General features: G+C 40.3%; 1 protein-coding gene across 1 annotated transcript in view; it reads right to left on the bottom strand.

The window, feature by feature from the left end:
• Positions 1–18,141, bottom strand: part of KDM6A (lysine demethylase 6A) — a 926,232-nt gene that overhangs the window by 611,095 nt on the left and 296,996 nt on the right. The window contains exon 4 of the mRNA XM_053705281.1: positions 4,519–4,639. Coding sequence (XP_053561256.1) covers positions 4,519–4,639 — 121 coding nt within the window. The remainder of the gene's footprint in view (positions 1–4,518; positions 4,640–18,141) is intronic.

Raw genomic sequence — 18,141 nt, 5'->3', positions numbered from 1 at the left:
AAACTGTCACAATTAAAAGCAAACAACTGCCAAGTGGAAAATAATGCCCAAATATTTATTCACTCAGTACCTCAGAAATGTAAACGATTCTACATTCCAGCAAAAACGTTTAACATGATAAATACTTATTAAAAGGATTAGTGACTTTTAACAGAGTAGTTCCGGTGAAATACCATCCCCAGAATACTGAAGTGTATACATACATGTCATTATAACGGTATGGCAGGATTTTCTCATCAATTCCATTCAGAAAATAAAAACTGCAACATACCTCAATGCAGATTCATCTGCCCGCTGTCCCCTGATCTGAAGCTTTTACCTCCCTCAGATGGCCGAGAACAGCAATATGATCTTAACTACTCCGGTTAAAATCATAGTAAAAAACTCTGGTAGATTCTTCCTCAAACTCTGCCAGAGAAGGAATAACACGCTCCGGTGCTATTGTAAAATAACAAACTTTTGATTGAAGTCATAAAAACTAAGTATAATCACCATAGTCCTCTCACACATCCTATCTAGTCGTTGGGTGCAAGAGAATGACTGGGACTGGCGTAGAGGGGAGGAGCTATGTGCGGCTCTGCTGGGTGAATCCTCTTGCATTTCCTGTTGGGGAGGAGTTATATCCCAGAAGTAATGATGACCCGTGGACTGATCACACATAACAGAAGAAAAAACGATTAACATGCCAGTAAACGTTTTAAATATAATTATATGAGATGTTAATAAAAAGCCTGTTGCTAGTCGCTTTCACTGCAGAGAGGCTATAAGTTATATATATACAGTATTTTCTTAGTGAAGTGCCATTCCCCAGAAATACTTCAGTGCAAACATACACACATATCAGCCTGATACCAGTTACAACTACTGCATTTAAGGCTGTACTTACATTACATCGGTATTAGCAGTATTTTCTCAGTCAATTCCATTCCTTAGAAAATAATATACTGCAACATACCTCCTTGCAGGTGAACCCTGCCCGCTGTCCCCTGTTCTGAAGTTACCTCGCTCCTCAGAATGGCCGAGAACAGCAAATGGATCTTAGTTACGTCCGCTAAGATCATACACAACTCAGGTAGATTCTTCTTCTAATGCTGCCTGAGAAAAAAACAACACACTCCGGTGCTGTTTAAAATAACAAACTTTTGATTGAAGAAATAAAAACTAATTTTAATAACCACAGTCCTCTCACACGTCCTATCTATTAGTTAGGTGCAAGAGAATGACTGGGTATGACGTAGAGGGGAGGAGCTATATAGCAGCTCTGCTTGGGTGATCCTCTTGCACTTCCTGTTAGGGAGGAGTTAATATCCCATAAGTAATGGATGACCCGTGGACTGACTACACTTAACAGGAGAAATGAGAAGTTTTAAAAGACTTTTTACATTTACTAGAAGGAGGAATAACAGACATAGCCTTCTTAATGGATTTAAAAACAAAATCTCTTATGTTATCAGGAACACTCTGAGTATTAGATGTTGACAGAACAGCAACAGGTAATGTAACAGTACTTAAAGGAAATATTATCTGCATAAACAGTTTGTCATGACAAAACAGTACAAACAACAGCTGGATGAACAGATACCATAAGTTTACAGTAGATACACTTAGCTTTGGTAGCTCCAGCCCCAGGCAGGGATATTCCATAAGTATCTTCTGACTCAGCTTCAACGTGGGACATCTTGCAATATGTAATAGAAAAAACAACATATAAAGCAAAATTGATCAAATTCCTTAAATGACAGTTTCAGGAATGGGAAAAAAATGCCAGTGAATAAGCTTCTAGCAACCAGAAGCAAAAAATCAATGAGACTTAAATAATGTGGAGACAAAAGTGACGCCCATATTTTTTCGCGCCAAAAAAGACGCCCACATTATTTGGCGCCTAAATGCTTTTGGCGCCAAAAATGACGCCACATCCGGAACGCTGACACTTTTTGCGCAAAAGAACGTCAAAAATGACGCAACTTCCGGCGACACGTATGACGCCGGAAACAGAAAATAATTTTTGCGCCAAAAAAGTCTGCGCCAAGAATGACGCAATAAAATGAAGCATTTTCAGCCCCGCGAGCCTAACAGCCCACAGGGAAAGTCAAATTTTTAAGGTAAGAAAAAAATGAATTATTCATATGCATTATCCCAAATATGAAACTGACTGTCTGAAATAAGGAATGTTGAACATCCTGAGTCAAGGCAAATAAATGTTTGAATACATATATTTAGAACTTTATATAAAAAGTGCCCAACCATAGCTTAGAGTGTCACAGAAAATAAGACTTACTTACCCCAGGACACTCATCTACATGTAGTAGAAAGCCAAACCAGTACTGAAACGAGAATCAGTAGAGGAAATGGTATATATAAGAGTATATCGTCGATCTGAAAAGGGAGGTAAGAGATGAATCTCTACGACCGATAACAGAGAACCTATGAAATAGACCCCATAGAAGGAGATCACTGCATTCAAATAGGCAATACTCTCCTCACATCCCTCTGACATTCACTGCACGCTGAGAGGAAAACCGGGCTCCAACCTGCTGCGGAGCGCATATCAACGTAGAATCTAGCACAAACTTACTTCACCACCTCCATAGGAGGCAAAGTTTGTAAAACTGATTTGTGGGTGTGGTGAGGGGTGTATTTATAGGCATTTTGAGGTTTGGGAAACTTTGCCCCTCCTGGTAGGAATGTATATCCCATACGTCACTAGCTCATGGACTCTTGCTAATTACATGAAAGAAAAACAAGTTTGAAGTTAAAACTAGCTGGAACCACAGGTAAGAAAAAATTACTAAATTTCTCCCAAAAACATAATTTCCATGCTGAAACTGTTAAGACTTCAAATGGAAATAAACATAGACCTGACTCATGGCAAATATATGCAATATATATATAAAAACTTTAAAATATAAAGTGCCAAACATAGCTGAGAGTGTCTTAAAAAAATTATATATACTTACCTGAAGACACCCATCCACATATAGCAGACAGCCAAACCAGTACTGAAACATATCAGCAGAGGTAATGGTAGAGGAGTATAATGCCGAACTGTATAGGGAGGTGGTAGATGAATCCCACGACCGAATTTACAGAGAGCCCTAGAATAGATTTCCCATAGGTGAAAACATGGCATCATCAGGCAATACTCCCTTCACATCCCTCAGACAAACACTGTACTTTTGAGAGTAATTGGGCTTCAAAATGCTTAGAAGAGCCTTTCACAGAAGAAATCAAGCACAACTTGCTTCACCACCCTCCAATGAAGGCAAAGTTTGTAAAACTAAGGTATGAGAAAGGTGGGAGGTGTATTTAAAGGCATTTTGAGGTTTGGGAAACTTTGCACCCTCATGGTAGGAATGTATATCCCATACGTCACTAGCTCATGGACTCTTGCCACTTACATGAAAGAAATACTGATCTAAAGAATAGCCAAGCAAAGTGAGGCAAGGAAAAGGAATAAGAGCCATAAAAGGAGCAGGGGAAAAACAAGATGTGCTAAAGACAAAAATAACCTCAAAATACCACCATTCCACTCACACCCCCATTAAAGAAATTAATTTATCAGGTAAGTATAAAATATGTTTTCTTTCATACAGGTGGTGAGTCCACAATCCATTAGTCCTGGGATCTAATACCCAAGCTGCGGAGTCCACGAGTAATAAAATAAAGGGAGGAATTTAAAAATATTTTTTCACTGAGAAATTAAATCCACAAACACCCCCCCCCCCCACATTTTTGTTTTTGAATACTCTTAAAATAAACTAAGCAGGCAAAAATTAAACTAAGAAACCTGCCTAAAGAACCTTTCTATTTCTACCAAAGGATGCTTCAGAAAAAGCAAAAACATCAAAATGGTAGAATTTAGGAAAATTATGCAAATTAGACAAAGTAGCTGCCTTGCAAATCTGATTAACTGAATCCTCATTCTTGAAAGCCCAAGAAGTAGCAACTAATCTAATAAAATGAGCAGTAATCCGCAGCGGTGGAGGATGACCTGCATTCAAGTAAGCCTTGTGAGCCTAGAAAAACTCCCTCAGGAGAATTATTCTCACTGCCTATGGTACTCCTCTACACTCCTCTGTCCTATTCTACAGCTGTTTGTGCACCCCTCCTTTCCATGAAGATATCAGCTCCTCACCATTTCACCTCTCTCCAGTGAAGGCAAAAATTAAGAATCAGGAAGTGGAGGGATTAAAGCTCTTGTCTATGTTGGGTAATTTTTGCCTGTCTCCTGGTGGAGTGGAGTTTAATCCCATTTGTCAAGGATAAAGGATGCTAAACCACCATATGAAAGAAATAATTTGAATTCTATTGTAAATATTGATAATTTTTTAAAAAAAAAAAAAAAAAGCATTATAGCATTAAAACTTTCCTATATCTACAAACAACATTTTTTAGTACCAAAAAAGGCATCACTTAACATAGTCAAACTATTTTAATTAATATTTAAAATTGCACATAACACAAAGATATTTCCACATAATTCTCAAATCTTTTTGTAAAAATGTTGGACAAGCTCACCTTTAGACTTGACTCATAGTCTGTGTTCACTTTGAACATCAGTCCAAGTCGTAAATGGATTTCCTTGGCGCGACAAAAGCTGGGGTCAACATAAAGCACTTCCCGAAATGCTCTAATTGCCCTGTAAAGTAAAAAAATAAAAATAAAATGTAAATGTATACATTGTACAGCTTGTTCATGTTAACCAATAATAAAATTACTGTGAAAATAACTTACAAAATTGGTGAACAAAGTACTATGAGAGGCTTTTTGTGCTTAAGACTTTATATTTAAAGTTAAAAAGTACTAAAATAACTAGAAAAACATTTGCAAATTCTATGCACTATTATAACTAAGAGTTTAATTAAATGCTATTGTGCACACACACTAGTTAGGTATATGAAAACCAAAAAACATAATTTATGTAAGAACTTACCTGATAAATTCATTTCTTTCATATTAGCAAGAGTCCATGAGCTAGTGACGTATGGGATATACATTCCTACCAGGAGGGGCAAAGTTTCCCAAACCTCAAAATGCCTATAAATACACCCCTCACCACACCCACAATTCAGTTTAACGAATAGCCAAGAAGTGGGGTGATAAGAAAGGAGCGAAAGCATCAAAAATAAGGAATTGGAATAATTGTGTTTTATACAAAAAAATCATAACCACCAAAAAAAGGGTGGGCCTCATGGACTCTTGCTAATATGAAAGAAATGAATTTATCAGGTAAGTTCTTACATAAATTATGTTTTCTTTCATGTAATTAGCAAGAGTCCATGAGCTAGTGACGTATGGGATAGCACATACCCAAGATGTGGAACATCCACGCAAGAGTCACTAGAGAGGGAGGGATAAAATAAAGACAGCCAATTCCGCTGAAAAAAATAATCCACAACCCAAATCAAAAAGTTTTAATTTTATAATGAAAAAAACTGAAATTATAAGCAGAAGAATCAAACTGAAACAGCTGCCTGAAGTACTTTTCTACCAAAAACTGCTTCAGAAGAAGAGAAAACATCAAAATGGTAGAATTTAGTAAAAGTATGCAAAGAAGACCAAGTTGCTGCTTTGCAAATCTGATCAACAGAAGCTTCATTCCTAAAAGCCCAGGAAGTAGAAACTGACCTAGTAGCATGAGCCGTAATCCTTTGAGGCAGGGATTTACCCGACTCCACATAAGCATGATGAATCAAAGACTTTAACCAAGTCGCCAAAGAAATGGCAGAAGCTTTCTGACCTTTCCTGGAACCAGAAAAGATAACAAATAGACTAGAAGTCTTTCTAAAATCTTTAGTAGCTTCAACATAATATTTTAAAGCTCTTACTACATCCAAAGAATGTAAAGATCTCTCCAGAGAATTCTTAGGATTAGGACACAATGAAGGGACAACAATTTCTCTACTAATGTTGTTAGAATTCACAACCTTAGGTAAAAATTGAAATGAAGTCCGCAACACCGCCTTATCCTGATGAAAAATCAGAAAAGGAGATTCACAAGAAAGAGCAGATAACTCAGAAACTCTTCAAGCAGAAGAGATGGCCAAAAGGAACAAAACTTTCCAAGAAAGTAATTTAATATCCAGAGAATGCATAGGTTCAAACGGAGGAGCCTGTAAAGCCCTCAGAACCAAATTAAGACTCCAAGGAGGAGAAATTGACTTAATGACAGGTTTGATACGAACCAAAGCCTGTACAAAACAATGAATATCAGGAAGATTAGCAATCTTTCTGTGAAAAAGAACAGAAAGAGCAGAGATTTGTCCTTTCAAAGAACTTGCAGACAAACCTTTATCCAAACCATCCTGAAGAAACTGTAAAATTCTAGGAATTCTAAAAGAATGCCAGGAGAATTTATGAGAAGAACACCAAGAAATGTGTCTTTCAGACTCGATAATAAATCTTCCTAGACACAGATTTACGAGCCTGTAACATAGTATTAATTACTGAGTCAGAGAAACCTCTATGACTAAGAATCAAGTGTTCAATTTCCATACCTTCAAATTTAATGATTTGAGATCCTGATGGAAAAATGGGCCTTGAGATAGAAGGTCTGGTCTTAACGGAAGTGTCCAAGGTTGGCAACTGGCCATCTGAATGAGATCCGCATACCAAAACCTGTGAGGCCAAGCTGGAGCCACCAGCAGTACAAACGAACGTTCCATTAGAATTTTGGAAATCACTTTTGGAAGAAGAACTAGAGGCGGAAAGATATAAGCAGGATGATAATTCCACTGCTTCCGTCTGAGGATCCCTGGATCTGGACAGATACCTGGGAAGTTTCTTGTTTAGATGAGAGGCCATCAGATCTATTTCTGGAAGTCCCCAGATTTGAACAATCTGAAGAAATACCTCAGGGTGAAGAGACCATTCGCCCGGATGCAACGTCTGGCGACTGAGATAATCCGCTTCCCAATTGTATACACCTGGGATGTGAACCGCAGAAATTAGACAGGAGCTGGATTCCGCCCATACAAGTATCCGAGATACTTCTTTCATAGCTTGAGGACTGTGAGTCCCACCTTGATGATTGACATATACGCCACGGTTGTGACAATGTCTGTCTGAAAACAAATAAACGATTCTCTCTTCAGAAGAGGCCAGAACTGAAGAGCTCTGAAAATTGCACGGAGTTCCAAAATGTTGATTGGTAATCTCGCCTCCTGAGATTCCCAAACCCTCTGCGCTGTCAGAGATCCCCATACAGCTCCCCAACCTGAAAGACTCAAATCTGTTGAGATTACAGTCCAGGTTGGACGAAAAAAAGAGGCCCCTTGAATTAGACGATGGTGATTCAACCACCAAGCCAGAGAAGATCGAATATTGGGATTTAAGGATATTATTTGTGATATCTTTGTATAATCCCTGCACCACTGGTTCAGCATACAAAGCTGAAGAGGTCTCATGTGAAAACGAGCAAAGGGGATCGCGTCCGATGCAGCAGTCATGAGACCTAGAATTTCCATGCGCAAAGCTACCGAAGGGAACGATTGAGACTGAAGGTTTCGACAAGCTGAAACCAACTTCAGACGTCTCTTTTCTGTTAGAGACAAAGTCATGGACACTGAATCTATTTGAAAGCCCATTGTCTGAGGAATTAAAGAACTCTTTGGTAAATTGATCCTCCAACCATGTCTTTGAAGAAACGACATAAGTTGATTCGTATGAAATTCTGCAGAATGTAAAGACTGAGCAAGTACCAAGATATCGTCCAAATAAGGAAATACCGCAATACCCTGTTCTCTGATTACAGAGAGAAGGGCACCGAGAACCTTTGAAAAGATCCATGGAGCTGTTGCTAGGCCAAACGGAAGGGCAACAAACTGGTAATGCTTGTCTAGAAAAGAGAATCTCAGAAACTGATAGTGATCTGGATGAATCAGAATATGAAGATATGCATCCTGTAAATCTATTGTGGACATATAATGCCCTTGCTGAACGAAAGGCAGAATAGTCCTTATAGTCACCATTTTGAATGTTGGTATCCTTACATAACGATTCAATATTTTTAGATCCAGAACTGGTCTGAAGGAATTCTCCTTCTTTGGAACAATGAATAGATTTGAGTAAAACCCCAGACCCCGTTCCAGAACTGGAACTGGCACAATTACCCCAGCCAACTCTAGATCTGAAACACATTTCAGAAATGCCTGAGCCTTCACTGGGTTTACTGGAATGCGAGAGAGAAAAAATCTTCTCACAGGTGGTCTTACCTTGAAACCTATTCTGTACCCTTGAGAAACAATGTTCTGAATCCAAAGATTGTGAATCGAATTGATCCAAACATCTTTGAAAAATCGTAACCTGCCCCCTACCAGCTGTACTGGAATGAGGGCCGTACCTTCACGCGGATTTGGGAGCTGGTTTTGACTTTCTAGAAGGCTTGGATTTATTCCAGACTGGAGAAGGTTTCCAAACGGAAACCGTTCCTTTAGGGGAAGGGTCAGGCTTCTGTTCCTTATTCTTACGAAAGGAACGAAAACGATTAGCAGCCCTGTATTTACCTTTAGATTTTTTGTCCTGAGGCAAAAAGGTTCCTTTCCCCCCAGTAACTGTTTAAATTATAGAATCCAACTGTGAACCAAATAATTTATTACCTTGGAAAGAAAGAGAAAGCAAAGTTGACTTAGAAGTCATATCTGCATTCCAAGATTTAAGCCATAAAGCTCTTCTAGCTAAAATAGCTAAAGACATATACCTGACATCAATTCTAATGATATCAAAAATGGCATCACAAATAAAGTTATTAGCATGTTGAAGAAGTTTAACAATGCTATAAGCATTATGGTCTGACACTTGTTGCGCTAAAGCCTCCAACCAGAAAGTGGAAGCTGCAGCAACATCAGCCAAAGAAATAGCAGGTCTAAGAAGATTACCTGAACATAAATAAGCTCTCCTTAGAAAGGATTCAAGCTTCCTATCTAAAGTATCCTTAAAGGAAGTACTATCCGCCGTAGGAATAGTAGTACGTTTAGCAAGAGTAGAGATAGCCCCATCAACTTTAGGGATTTTGTCCCAAAACTCTAATCTATCAGATGGCACAGGGTACAATTTCTTAAACCTTTGAGAAGGGGTAAATGAAGTACCCAGACTATTCCATTCCCTAGAAATTACTTCTGAAATAGCATCAGGAACTGGAAAAACTTCTGGAATAACTACATGAGGTTTGAAAACCGAATTTAAACGCTTAGTAGATTTAGTATCAAGAGGACTAGACTCCTCCATATCTAATGCAATTAACACTTCTTTAAGTAAAGAACGAATAAACTCCATCTTAAATAAATATAAGGATTTATCAGTGTCAATATCTGAGGCAGAATCTTCTGAACCAGATAGATCCTCATCAGAAACAGATAAGTCAGAATGATGGCGGTCACTTAAAAATTCATCTGAAATATGAGAAGTTTTAAAAGACCTTTTACGTTTACTGGAAGGAGGAATAACAGACAGAGCCTTCCTAATAGATTTAGAAACAAATTCTTTTACATTAACAGGGACATCCTGAACATTAGATGTTGAAGGAACAACAACAGGTAATGGATTATTACTAATGGAAACACAATCTGCATTAGAAAGTTTATCATGACAGTTATCACAAACTACAGCCGGAGGAACAGTTAAAACAGATGCACTTAACTTTGGTAGAACCAGCATCAGGCAGCGTCTTTCCAGAAGTAGATTCTGATCCAGGGTCAGGTTGAGACATCTTGCAATATGCAATAGAAAAAACAACATATAAAGCAAAATTATCAAATTCCTTAAATGACAGTTTCAGGAATGGGAAAAAATGCCAAATGAACAAGCCTCTAGCAACCAGAAGCAATGAAAAATGAGACTGAAATAATGTGAAAAAAAGGTGGAGACAAGAATGACGCCCACATTTTTTGGCGCCAAGAATGACGCCCACATTATTGGCGCCAAGTATGATGCCACATCCTGTGACGCCAAAAAAAACGACGCCCACATTTTTGGCACAAAAAAAAAAAAAAAATGAACACATATACATCAAAAAATGACGCAACCACGAAGAAACTTCTGGCGTCAAATAGGGCGCCGGAAATGACAAAATTTTTGCGCCAAAAAAGTCTGCGCCAAGAATGACGCAATAAATTGTAGCATTTTCTGCCCCCGCGAGCCTAACAGCCCACAGGGAAAAAAGTCAATTGAAAATTTTTTAAAGGTAAGAAAAAAATATTTATTCATATGCATTATCCCAAATAATGAAACTGACTGTCTGAAAGAAGGAATACTGATTATCCTGAATCATGGCAAATATAAGTTTAAAGACATATATTTAGAACTTTACATATAAAGTGCCCAACCATAGCTTAGAGTGTCATAATAAAATAAGACTTACTTACCCTAAGACACTCATCTACATATAGTAGATAGCCAAACCAGTACTGAAACGAGAATCAGTAGAAGTAATGGTATATAAGAGTATATCGTCGATCCGAAAAGGGAGGTAGGAGAAGAAATCTCTACGACCGATAACAGAGAACCTATGAAATAGATCCCTTAGAGGAAGACCATTGTATTCAAATAGGCAATACTCTCTTCACATCCCTCTGACATTCACTGCACTCTGAGAGGAAAACCGGGCTCCAGCCTGCTGCGAAGAGCATATCAACGTAGAATCTAGCACAAACTTACTTCACCACCTACATGGGAGGCAAAGTTTGTAAAACTGAATTGTGGGTGTGGTGAGGGGTGTATTTATAGGCATTTTGAGGTTTGGGAAACTTTGCCCCTCCTGGTAGGAATGTATATCCCATACGTCACTAGCTCATGGACTCTTGCTAATTACATGAAAGAAATGTTATTTTGTGATTCAGACAGTGCATAGAATTTCCAATTTACTATCACAGTTACAAATCCCGAAATCTTTAATTCCAAAATCTTTAATTTTTTTTTATCAATTTTTAAAAATTTCCCCTGCCTATAAGTCACAATGTTCTCTGACCGTGTCTTTGGTTTAGCTTTAGTGTTCTAAAATGCAAATACTGGTCTATATTTATTTAAAACAACAAATATTACCCGATTACAGTACTGTACATTCTTTCTGAGGGCACTATGCATAATGCAAAAGTAATAAAATAATATAAAACTACCTTTAGATTGCATATGTAAACTGTATGATGACATGTTAATATAGTCTTAATGACACACAATAGTGTTGTGTACACTTGGTCCTATCCCCTCTCCACCGAAGAGAACCGAATAGACTCGTAGAACTAAATGATGATGAACTTAACCATCGATCAAAGATAGTTAAACATTAGGATTCAAAGATATAAAAAGTGATATCCTAGAATCTCTGCACCATTATTCAGCATAAAAAAACTGGAAAGGTTTCCTATGAAAATGAGCAAAGGGAATCAAATCCAATGCTGCAGCCATGAGACCTAAAACTTCCATGCATATATAGCAACTGAAGGAAATAATAGAGACTGAAGATTCCGACAAACGGAACCCAATAAATTGTCACTTGTCTGTATACACATACGTCAAAAAATGACGTAACTACTAACAACTTCCGGCGTCAACTATGGCGCCGGAAATTACCAAATTTTGTGCCCCAAAAAAAAAAAAACAGAATTTATGTTTACCTGATAAATTTCTTTCTCCAACGGTGTGTCCGGTCCACGGCGTCATCCTTACTTGTGGGATATTCTCTTCCCCAACAGGAAATGGCAAAGAGCCCAGCAAAGCTGGTCACATGATCCCTCCTAGGCTCCGCCTACCCCAGTCATTCGACCGACGTTAAGGAGGAATATTTGCATAGGAGAAACCATATGGTACCGTGGTGACTGTAGTTAAAGAAAATAAATTATCAGACCTGATTAAAAAACCAGGGCGGGCCGTGGACCGGACACACCGTTGGAGAAAGAAATTTATCAGGTAAACATAAATTCTGTTTTCTCCAACATAGGTGTGTCCGGTCCACGGCGTCATCCTTACTTGTGGGAACCAATACCAAAGCTTTAGGACACGGATGAAGGGAGGGAGCAAATCAGGTCACCTAAATGGAAGGCACCACGGCTTGCAAAACCTTTCTCCCAAAAATAGCCTCAGAAGAAGCAAAAGTATCAAACTTGTAAAATTTGGTAAAAGTGTGCAGAGAAGACCAAGTCGCTGCCCTACATATCTGATCAACAGAAGCCTCGTTCTTGAAGGCCCATGTGGAAGCCACAGCCCTAGTGGAATGAGCTGTGATTCTTTCGGGAGGCTGCCGTCCGGCAGTCTCGTAAGCCAATCTGATGATGCTTTTAATCCAAAAAGAGAGAGAGGTAGAAGTTGCCTTTTGGCCTCTCCTTTTACCTGAATAAACAACAAACAAGGAAGATGTTTGTCTAAAATCCTTTGTAGCATCTAAATAGAATTTTAGAGCGCGAACAACATCCAAATTGTGCAACAAACGTTCCTTCTTTGAAACTGGTTTTGGACACAGAGAAGGTACGATAATCTCCTGGTTAATGTTTTTGTTAGAAACAACTTTTGGAAGAAAACCAGGTTTAGTACGTAAAACCACCTTATCTGCATGGAACACCAGATAAGGAGGAGAACACTGCAGAGCAGATAATTCTGAGACTCTTCTAGCAGAAGAAATCGCAACTAAAAACAAAACTTTCCAAGATAATAACTTAATATCAACGGAATGTAAGGGTTCAAACGGAACCCCCTGAAGAACTGAAAGAACTAAATTGAGACTCCAAGGAGGAGTCAAAGGTTTGTAAACAGGCTTGATTCTAACCAGAGCCTGAACAAAGGCTTGAACATCTGGCACAGCTGCCAGCTTTTTGTGAAGTAATACCGACAAGGCAGAAATCTGTCCCTTCAGGGAACTTGCAGATAATCCTTTTTCCAATCCTTCTTGAAGGAAGGATAGAATCCTAGGAATCTTAACCTTGTCCCAAGAAAATCCTTTAGATTCACACCAACAGATATATTTTTTCCAAATTTTGTGGTAAATCTTTCTAGTTACAGGCTTTCTGGCCTGAACAAGAGTATCAATAACAGAATCTGAGAATCCTCGCTTCGATAAAATCAAGCGTTCAATCTCCAAGCAGTCAGCTGGAGTGAAACCAGATTCGGATGTTCGAACGGACCCTGAACAAGAAGGTCTCGTCTCAAAGGTAGCTTCCAAGGTGGAGCCGATGACATATTCACCAGATCTGCATACCAAGTCCTGCGTGGCCACGCAGGAGCTATCAAGATCACCGACGCCCTCTCCTGATTGATCCTGGCTACCAGCCTGGGTATGAGAGGAAATGGCGGGAACACATAAGCTAGTTTGAAGGTCCAAGGTGCTACTAGTGCATCCACTAGAGCCGCCTTGGGATCCCTGGATCTGGCCCCGTAGCAAGGAACTTTGAAGTTCTGACGAGAGGCCATCAGATCCATGTCTGGAATGCCCCACAGGTGAGTGACTTGGGCAAAGATTTCCGGATGGAGTTCCCACTCCCCCGGATGCAATGTCTGACGACTCAGAAAATCCGCTTCCCAATTTTCCACTCCTGGGATGTGGATAGCAGACAGGTGGCAGGAGTGAGACTCCGCCCATAGAATGATTTTGGTCACTTCTTCCATCGCTAGGGAACTCCTTGTTCCCCCCTGATGGTTGATGTACGCAACAGTTGTCATGTTGTCTGATTGAAACCGTATGAACTTGGACCTCGCTAGCCGAGGCCAGGCCTTGAGAGCATTGAATATCGCTCTCAGTTCCAGAATATTTATCGGTAGAAGAGATTCTTCCCGAGACCAAAGACCCTGAGCTTTCAGGGGTCCCCAGACCGCGCCCCAGCCCATCAGACTGGCGTCGGTCGTGACAATGACCCACTCTGGTCTGCGGAACGTCATCCCTTGAGACAGATTGTCCAGGGACAGCCACCAACGGAGTGAGTCTCTGGTCCTCTGATTTACTTGTATCTTCGGAGACAAGTCTGTATAGTCCCCATTCCACTGACTGAGCATGCACAGTTGTAATGGTCTTAGATGAATGCGCGCAAAAGGAACTATGTCCATCGCCGCTACCATCAACCCGATCACTTCCATGCACTGAGCTATGGAAGGAAGAGGAACAGAATGAAGTATCCGACAAGAGTCTAGAAGTTTTGTTTTTCTGGCCTCTGTTAGAAAGATCCTCATTTCTAAGGAGTCTATAATTGTTCCCAAGAAGGGAACCCTTGTTGACGGGGATAGAGAACTCTTTTCCACGTTCACTTTCCAGCCGTGAGATCTGAGAAAGGCCAGGACAATGTCCGTGTGAGCCTTTGCTTGAGGAAGGGACGACGCTTGAATCAGAATGTCGTCCAGGTAAGGTACTACTGCAATGCCCCTTGGTCTTAGCACCGCTAGAAGGGACCCTAGTACCTTTGTGAAAATCCTTGGAGCAGTGGCTAATCCGAAAGGAAGCGCCACGAACTGGTAATGTTTGTCCAGGAATGCAAACCTTAGGAACCGATGATGTTCCTTGTGGATAGGAATATGTAGATACGCATCCTTTAAATCCACCGTGGTCATGAATTGACCCTCCTGGATGGAAGGAAGAATAGTTCGAATGGTTTCCATCTTGAAAGATGGAACCTTGAGAAACTTGTTTAAGATCTTGAGATCTAAGATTGGTCTGAACGTTCCCTCTTTTTTGGGAACTATGAACAGATTGGAGTAGAACCCCATCCCTTGTTCTCTTAGTGGAACAGGATGAATCACTCCCATTTTTAACAGGTCTTCTACACAATGTAAGAACGCCTGTCTTTTTATGTGGTCTGAAGACAACTGAGACCTGTGGAACCTCCCCCTTGGGGGAAGTCCCTTGAATTCCAGAAGATAACCCTGGGAGACTATTTCTAGCGCCCAAGGATCCAGAACATCTCTTGCCCAAGCCTGAGCGAAGAGAGAGAGTCTGCCCCCCACCAGATCCGGTCCCGGATCGGGGGCCAATATTTCATGCTGTCTTGGTAGCAGTGGCAGGCTTCTTGGCCTGCTTTCCCTTGTTCCAGCCTTGCATTGGTCTCCAAGCTGGCTTGGCTTGAGAAGTATTACCCTCTTGCTTAGAGGACGTAGCACTTTGGGCTGGTCCGTTTTTACGAAAGGGACGAAAATTAGGTCTGTTTTTCGCCTTGAAAGGCCGATCCTGAGGAAGGGCGTGGCCCTTACCCCCAGTGATATCCGAGATAATCTCTTTCAAGTCAGGGCCAAACAGCGTTTTCCCCTTGAAAGGAATGTTTAGTAGCTTGTTCTTGGAAGACGCATCAGCCGACCAAGATTTCAACCAAAGCGCTCTGCGCGCCACAATAGCAAACCCAGAATTCTTAGCCGCTAACCTAGCCAATTGCAAAGTGGCGTCTAGGGTGAAAGAATTAGCCAATTTGAGAGCATTGATTCTGTCCATAATCTCCTCATAAGGAGGAGAATCACTGTCGAGCGCCTTTATCAGCTCATCAAACCAGAAACATGCGGCTGTAGTGACAGGGACAATGCATGAAATTGGTTGTAGAAGGTAACCCTGCTGAACAAACATCTTTTTAAGCAAACCTTCTAATTTTTTATCCATAGGATCTTTGAAAGCACAACTATCCTCTATGGGTATAGTGGTGCGTTTGTTTAAAGTAGAAACCGCTCCCTCGACCTTGGGGACTGTCTGCCATAAGTCCTTTCTGGGGTCGACCATAGGAAACAATTTTTTAAATATGGGGGGAGGGACGAAAGGAATACCGGGCCTTTCCCATTCTTTATTAACAATGTCCGCCACCCGCTTGGGTATAGGAAAAGCTTCTGGGAGCTCCGGCACCTCTAGGAACTTGTCCATTTTACATAGTTTCTCTGGGATGACCAACTTTTCACAATCATCCAGAGTGGATAATACCTCCTTAAGCAGAATGCGGAGGTGTTCCAACTTAAATTTAAAGGCAATTACATCAGGTTCAGCCTGTTGAGAAATGTTCCCTGAATCAGTAATTTCTCCCTCAGACAAAACCTCCCTGGCCCCCTCAGATTGGGTTAGGGGCCCTTCAGAGATATTAATATCAGCGTCGTCATGCTCTTCAGAAACTAAAACAGAGCAGCCACGCTTACGCTGACAAGGGTTCAATTTGGCTAAAATGTTTTTGACAGAATTATCCATTACAGCCGTTAATTGTTGCATAGTAAGGAGTATTGGCGCGCTAGATGTACTAGGGGCCTCCTGAGTGTGCAAGACTCGTGTAGACGAAGGAGGGAATGATGCAGTACCATGCTTACTCCCCTCACTTGAGGAATCATCTTGGGCATCATTGTCATTATCACATAAATCACATTTATTTAAATGAACAGGAATTCTGGCTTCCCCACATTCAGAACACAGTCTATCTGGTAGTTCAGACATGTTAAACAGGCATAAACTTGATAATAAAGTACAAAAAACGTTTTAAAATAAAACCGTTACTGTCACTTTAAATTTAAACTGAACACACTTTATTACTGCAATTGCGAAAAAACATGAAGGAATTGTACAAAATTCACCAAATTTTCACCACAGTGTCTTAAAGCCTTAAAAGTATTGCACACCAAATTTGGAAGCTTTAACCCTTAAAATAACGGAACCGGAGCCGTTTAAAACTTTAACCCCTTTACAGTCCCTGGTATCTGCTTTGCTGAGACCCAACCAAACCCAAAGGGGAATACGATACCAAATGACGCTTCAGAAAGTCTTTTCTAAGTATCAGAGCTCCTCTCACATGCGACTGCATGCCATGCCTCTCAAAAACAAGTGCGCCACACCGGCGCGAAAATGAGGCTCTGCTTATGCTTTGGGAAAGCCCCAGAGAAATAAGGTGTCTAATACAGTGCCTGCCGATATTATAATATCAATATACCCAGATAAAATGATTCCTCAAGGCTAAATATGTTTTAAAACTGAATCGATTTAGCCCAGAAAAGTCTACAATCTTAATAAGCCCTTGTGAAGCCCTTATTTACCATCGTAATAAACATGGCTTACCGGATCCCATAGGGAAAAATGACAGCTTCCAGCATTACATCGTCTTGTCAGAATGTGTCATACCTCAAGCAGCAAGAGACTGCACACTGTTCCCCCAACTGAAGTTAACTGCTCTCAACAGTCCTGTGTGGAACAGCCATGGATTTTAGTTACGGTGCTAAAATCATTTTCCTCATACAAACAGAAATCTTCATCTCTTTTCTGTTTCTGAGTAAATAGTACATACCAGCACTATTTTAAAATAACAAACTCTTGATTGAATAATAAAAACTACAGTTAAACACTAAAAAACTCTAAGCCATCTCCGTGGAGATGTTGCCTGTACAACGGCAAAGAGAATGACTGGGGTAGGCGGAGCCTAGGAGGGATCATGTGACCAGCTTTGCTGGGCTCTTTGCCATTTCCTGTTGGGGAAGAGAATATCCCACAAGTAAGGATGACGCCGTGGACCGGACACACCTATGTTGGAGAAATTGCGCCAAAAATAACGCAATAAAATGAGGCATTTTCTGCCCCCGCAAGCCTAACAGCCCGCAGGGAAAAATAGTCAATTGAAAATTTTTCAAGGTAAGAAAAAATATTTATTCATATGCATTATCCCAAATAATGAAACTGACAGTCTAAATGAAGGAATACTGATTATCCTGAATCATGGCAAATATAAGTTTAAACACATATATTTAGAACTTTACATATAAAGTGCCCAACCATAGCTTAGAGTGTCACAAATAAAATAAGACTTACTTACCCCAGGACACTCATCTACATATAGTAGATAGCCAAACCAGTACTGAAACGAGAATCAGTAGAGGTAATGGTATATAAAAGTATATTGTCGATCTGAAAAGGGAGGTAGGAGAAGAAATCTCTACGACCGATAACAGAGAACCTATGAAATAGATCCCCTAGAGGAAGACCATTGTATTCAAATAGGCAATACTCTCTTCACATCCCTCTGACATTCACTGCACTCTGAGAGGAAAACCGGGCTCCAGCTTGCTGCGAAGCGCATATCAACGTAGAATCTAGCACAAACTTACTTCACCACATCCATGGGAGGCAAAGTTTGTAAAACTGAATTGTGGGTGTGGTGAGGGGTGTATTTATAGGCATTTTAAGGTTTGGGAAACTTTGCCCCTCCTGGTAGGAATGTATATCCC

This window comes from Bombina bombina, chromosome 3, assembly GCF_027579735.1.
Source record: "Bombina bombina isolate aBomBom1 chromosome 3, aBomBom1.pri, whole genome shotgun sequence".
Taxonomy (NCBI): domain Eukaryota; kingdom Metazoa; phylum Chordata; class Amphibia; order Anura; family Bombinatoridae; genus Bombina; species Bombina bombina.
Note: the sequence above shows the minus strand (reverse complement) of the source record. Positions and strands in the feature narration are given on the sequence as shown.